The following is a 6,000-nucleotide window of genomic DNA, read 5'->3' as shown; positions in this document are numbered from 1 at the left end:
GGCGGCCGGTGCCCACCATCCTGCAGGTCTTCCTGGAGAAAGTGCGCCAGACCCCGCACAAGCCTTTCCTACTCTTCGGCGAGGAGACGCTCACCTACGCGCAGGTGGACCGGCGCAGCAACCAGGTGGCGCGGGTGCTGCACGACCACCTCGGCCTGCGCCAGGGAGACTCCGTGGCGATCTTTATGGGCAATGAGCCGGCCTACGTGTGGCTGTGGCTGGGGCTGGCCAAGCTGGGCTGTGCCATGGCGTGCCTCAACTGCAACATTCGCGCGAAGTCCCTGTTGCACTGCTTCCAGTGCTGCGGGGCGAAGGTGCTGCTGGCCTCCCCAGGTGAGCTCTGGGGACCGCCCCTCCCTGGCCCTAAGGCTTCTCCGCGCCTTGAGTTACCATCGCAACCTAGGGTCGCAGAAAGATTCAAATTAGAACTAAGGATGTAGAGGGGGAGATGGCAATGTTTCCTTGAAAAGTTGATTAATAATCGTGAGAACCACTTGTTAGGTAAAAAGATAGTGTCAGGTCGTGTGTTAAGCACCATCCATACTGTCGCTTTTAATGCTCACGACAGATAAGGTTTAAGAGGAAACTTTTTAAAAAGTGTTTGCTATAAGGCGAGTGTGCTTGCCAGAGAGAGGAAAAGTGAGAGATCACCTCTCGGGGGAGGAGGGCGCTGGCCCGCAGCAATCCCTTCTCCAGTTTCCTCTTGGGATTTTGGCCATGCACATATGGCATGATTTTCAAGAGGCTGGGTTTGGGACTCTGACCACACAGACGGCCATGTGGGATCCAGCACCTTAACCTCCACCACCTGGCCTCCCTAAGGGACTTTCATAGATGGATCACTGAGGCCTGAAGCCTCATGCCCCAGATCACAGAGGTGGAGTAGGAGTTCACCAGGGCTGTCTACCTCTAAAGTCCAAGCTCTTAACCAATGCTTGCATCTGCTGTACAGTACAGAGGGTCATGAGTGTGAAATCCAGTGGACCCGGGCAAAGTGTTCTCATCTGCCTCCTAACTGGCTGTGTGATCGTGGGAAAGTCACTCTGCCTCTCTGTCCTTTGGTTTCCTCCTCTGTAAGAGGCAGACTTCAAGACCGCGGTCTGCTCTCAGCGGTTGTTAGCATCCTCTCTGCAGTCCTCTCACTGTAGAGAGAAGGGGATTCCCCACTGAAGAGAAAGGCCTGGAGGACCTGCTGCGGTACCTGGTGAGCCGCCATACCATTGGCCGTAACAGTGAGCCTTTGGTTCTGTGGTTACCCATTGCCACATTTCAGCCAGACCTGAAATGTTAACTTAAGGCTAAAGTGATCACCAGACCAGGTAGAGATTGAGAATCCTGTTACTCACAGGACTGATGGTTTTCCTCTATCAGAGAGTGTGTGTCTGCCCTTGAATAAGAAGCAACAATTGTTAATCTCTTCATCACTAAGAAGAAGCCTAGCCAGGTGTGGACTGAAAGACATGGGTGACAAAGTAAGGGCTTAGACAGCCAGGAAGCCTCACCATTCTGTGCCAAGCTGTGTGCTGGATGCTTTCATTTCATTTGAGAAATCATATAATAACCCTCCACCACCACCACCCACCCCCTCCTCCCCCGCTCCCACCCGTCCATTACACAGTTGAGGAAACTGAGGCTTAAACTTCTGACCTAGGTCTGTACAACCTCCCAGCCCATGTTCTTTCCCAGCATCGTTGTCTTCTGCATGGATGGAAGGTATTTAAGTGGAAGGGATCAAGCACCCAGCTGTTCTTCTCCCTCTTTTCATAGCTGGGGAAATGGAGGCAAGTTAAACCGTTTGCCTAGAGTCACAGAAAGATAAAATGTTGATTCTTTTGTAAACAACCAGGAAGCTTGTTTCATGTGGCATAAAATAACCCAGAACACACACGCTTCATATAAATTTAAAAGCAGGGAACCAAGTTAAAGGCAGCTAAATTATCTGAAGGTGACAGTCCTTTCAAGAGAACTTCTAACAATTTCTTCTTGCCTGGGAAGACGGACTCTATTTAGTATCTGGAAGACTTTCCAAAGCCTATTACTTTACAGTTTAGTTAGAGGGAGGTTATTAAAATGTACTTTGTACCCCTTTAGGAGGTATTTAGAACTATTTATCTGTTTAGTATTCCAGGCCCCCTAGGAAGGAGTTCACAAGGTGTGGAGTTTTTCTGACAAAGAAATTTGGGGCTAAATGCTTGTAATAAAGTCAGAAATACAACCAGCTACCTCCTTCCCTGCCTATATGACAGTTCTCAGCCAAAGACTACATCCAAATCGAACATGATCTAAACTTTCCAGAGAACACAAGGCATTCTCTGGCTGTAAAATGACCTTTGAGTTAGGTCAGGCAAGCCTCCAGGTCTGGGACTCGAACCACGGCTGGCCATGTGTGAGTCCAACGCCCTTAGCCACCATGTCACCTGCCAGCCCCAAGGTGACACTTTTGAGAAACATTTTGTTTTTCACAACCACTGAGATACTTTTGCACACAATGCAGAATTACACTCTGGCCTGAACTGACTCCTGCAAAGGGAGTGACACAGAGTCCAAAGGTGCCGTTTAGTAAATATGCTCATGTGGAAATGTCTGAAGTGGGCTAATTCTTTAGAGTGGAAAGAACCCTTAGGGATATTCTAATCCTATAATCCTGTAACTTTTAATGAGTATGTTATATTTCAGGAAAAAAAAAAAACAGTTTAGAAAAGGAAGTTTAATGAGCATAAGAATCACCTGGAAAGCTTATTTTGGACAAATTCCTGAGCCCCATCCCCCAAAACGGATTCAATAGGACTGTGATAGCGGCCCAGGACTGTGTGTTTTTATAACAAGCCCCACCTCCAGATTATTTTTGAAGCAGTCTGACAACTAGGCTTTGAGAACATTCTAGTTTTCACACTGAACAAAGGCCCAGAGGGGTGACATGAATTGCCCAGGGTTATGTTGGTAGGTAGTGACAGAAGTGGGGACAGAACCCAGATTTTTTTTCTCATTTCCAGGATACTTTTTATTCTATCATACCATCTGAACATGGTACATAAAGGTAAGTTGGATTCTATACTTTGAATGCCAGCCTCAGGGCCTGTGGGCTACTAAGGGCTCTATTTCCAGCTGTCTGTCAAATTCTGGAGTACATGTAAAAGACCTACATAGTTGCATTTATCATGAGGATTGGGCCAGTTGTCATGAATGTGGGGGTGGGGGACTCTTTATAATGTTTAACAGGGTTAATACCTTCTGAAATTACTATACTTACAAAAAGTTAAGACTCACAAACACTTCCCTGAACCAAACAGAACACACATCTCTCAGAGAATATGATTTTCTCTCTGTTGTACATTTCAGAAAACTTCTCCATCACAGGGTCTGATCTAAGTAATCACAGGAGAAATTGTCCTCAACAATATGAATTTGAATCACTCTTGTAGCTGATAGGAGCCAACTTGCTGGACCAGTAGTTTTTCATACAACTTCTCAAGCACAAAATCTGGGTAAAAAGAAAGCATGTTTAGCTTCACATAACATGGGATACTTTGTAAAATTATCCAGAAGAGGCCTGAAATAGTAAACGTGTTTTATTTCTGTTTCTGCTGGAAATAAGATCATCATTTGGGTTGATAACTCAGGTCTCCGCATGAACTGTTTCATAAGCTCCCTGGCCAGGTCTGTGCTGCCTGGCTTAACATAACTTTCCAAGGCTCCCACAGTGTGGATACTACTCTTGTATGGGGTTTAGTAACACCTAAGGGTTCTTTCTATTACAAGACTAAGACCCGGAGAAAAGACCCAAACAGGTTAGAAAATGTTCCAGATTATCTATGACAAGGTTGAAAAAAAAAAAAATAGAAATTGGATGGCCCTTATTTAAATGATGCAGTAAAGGAAAATGCTTCCAAAAGTTTCCAAAAACATTACATCATTGAAAGCACTAAAACAAGAGAACTTGGGACCAGCAGTTAGCGTAATGGCTATGTCACTCCCACATAGTCGACCGCGGTTCGCATCCCGGACCCGGTGGCTTAAAACTCACACCAGGTGCGTGTGCATGCGTGCCCAGGATCCCAAGAGGAGAATGGAGGAGAAGGGATTGTGGCATGGCCATCCTCCCTGGTGGGTGATTAAGCAAATGCTGCAACAATTTAACTTTCAAATCAAGAAACATTAAGAGAGTCCCCACAAGGTACAACTAATTGCCACAATGGAATGGGGAGATAAGATGAATGAGTTCCAGGACCTCGCAGTCCAACAACAACAATGATAACAAAACACATAAATGATTGTGATGCCCAAGAGAATGTGATAAATATGCTGAAGAGCTACAGAGTAGCTGGAGGATGAAAGAAGGCTTCTTGGAGGCATTGACAATTGAGCTGCAGGAGAGCATTTCAGGGAAATGGAGTACTGCCTGAAGCTCTTGGGGTTTTTTTGTGTTTTTACTGCTAGAAGGCACATGCACTCATCAGACAGAGAAAGGGAGAGGAAAAAGGAGAAAGTACCCCCTAATGGGACACAATCACACTACGATCCCTTCTCCTCCTTTTCTCCACCCTATAAGGATTTTGGACATACATGCATGTGCACCCAGAATGTATTCCAATCCTCCAAGGTCAGAATTCAAACCGTGGTCAGCCATGTGAAACCTGGCTCCCTTAACCACTAGGTCATGAGGCTAGCTCATTGCTTTTGCTTTTCAAAGTTTATTTATTTCCTCCATGAGCAAGAGAGACAGACAGCACACCCAGTGGGATGTCACAAGCTTCAGCCAGCCCTAAATCCTGGGCATGCATATGCCTAGCATACCTCAGAAGGTCTCCAGACTGAACTAACTTCAGCCAGCTCCCAGCTTCAGCGAGCCCTAAAGCATGGGCATGCATATGCCTAGCATACCTGGGGAGGTCTCCAGACTGAACCCAGAACTTTCCCATATGGGTCTACCTCTCAAGCATCATATTTCACTACTGTGCAACTGTTGACCTCCACTGGAAGAAATTTGATTCTTTTTTTTTTTTTAAGAAAGATTTTTGCTATAGGGCACGTGCACTCGCTGGAGAGACAGAGAGAGACAGAGAGACAGAAAGTGAGAAACACTCCCCGGGGAGGTTGGACACACCACAGTCCCTTCTCTTCCATTCTCCTCTCAGGATTTTGGGCATACACACACAACTCCTGGTGTGAGTCTCAAGCCACCTGGTCTAGGACTCAAATCACGGTCAACTGTGAGAGTCCAGTGACACAACATTACACTTGGTCCCCAGTGAGATTCTTTATTAAAGAATTTGCTATATAAGAACAACAACTGAGTAGACTTAAATACTAGTTGGTTTTTAAAAACTAATTAAAGAGACTAATGTAGAGAAAACATGGACTCAAAAAAAGATCCAAGGAGTAGCCAACAGCAGTGACCTCAATCCCGTGAAAAAGGTAATTTTCTAATGCCAACTTTAGTCGAGAATCAAGGCATAGATATAATCTAATCTTCACTTTTTGCCTCTCTGGACTGTTAACCAAGGTGTAACTTAATTGAGTTGCTTCAGTACACTTTGTCTTAAATACATAAAATTCTCTCCAATGAGAGGTCTTCAGAAAGTTTATGGAAAATGCATACTGTTAAAACTATGCATGGATTTCAAAAACTTTTTGCACCAAAAGAGACTAGTACTTTAATTTTATTTTTTCCCATTGACTTTAGAAGTTCCCTCGTATGTCTTTGAATAATGCCCTAGTCATGCCTAGCACAGAGTAGGCACTTAATAAGAGCTGGTTGAATTAATGAGTTCCACATTCTGGTTGGTTAAACACCTTCCTTCTCCAAAGCTTAAGCACCATTGCTTTGGGCATGAGAGCTTGAAAAATGATGTAGCAAAATCAAATATGTCCTGATGTGAGAAAATTCCTTTCAACTCAATTTCCCCAGGCCAGCCTCACTCTCCCACAGATTTGGTTATCTCTCAGAGCCCTCGCTAACCAGTCACCATGTCCCGCACCTCTGGCAGTGGAACGTAGAAG

General features: G+C 45.1%; 1 protein-coding gene across 1 annotated transcript in view; it reads left to right on the top strand.

Annotated features, from left to right (window-relative positions):
• SLC27A2 (solute carrier family 27 member 2) overlaps positions 1-6,000 on the top strand; it is a gene marked incomplete at its 5' end in the record, with an annotated part of 57,490 nt that continues 51,490 nt past the window's right edge. Inside the window, 1 exon segment of the mRNA XM_014584269.2 lies at positions 1-333. Coding sequence (XP_014439755.1) covers positions 1-333 — 333 coding nt within the window.

The sequence above is a fragment of the Tupaia chinensis genome, unplaced genomic scaffold (genome assembly GCF_000334495.1).
Source record: "Tupaia chinensis unplaced genomic scaffold, TupChi_1.0 Scaffold146140_1, whole genome shotgun sequence".
In the NCBI taxonomy this organism is placed as follows: domain Eukaryota; kingdom Metazoa; phylum Chordata; class Mammalia; order Scandentia; family Tupaiidae; genus Tupaia; species Tupaia belangeri.
The sequence above is the reverse complement of the archived record's forward strand: the minus strand, read 5'-3'. Positions and strand labels throughout refer to the sequence as shown.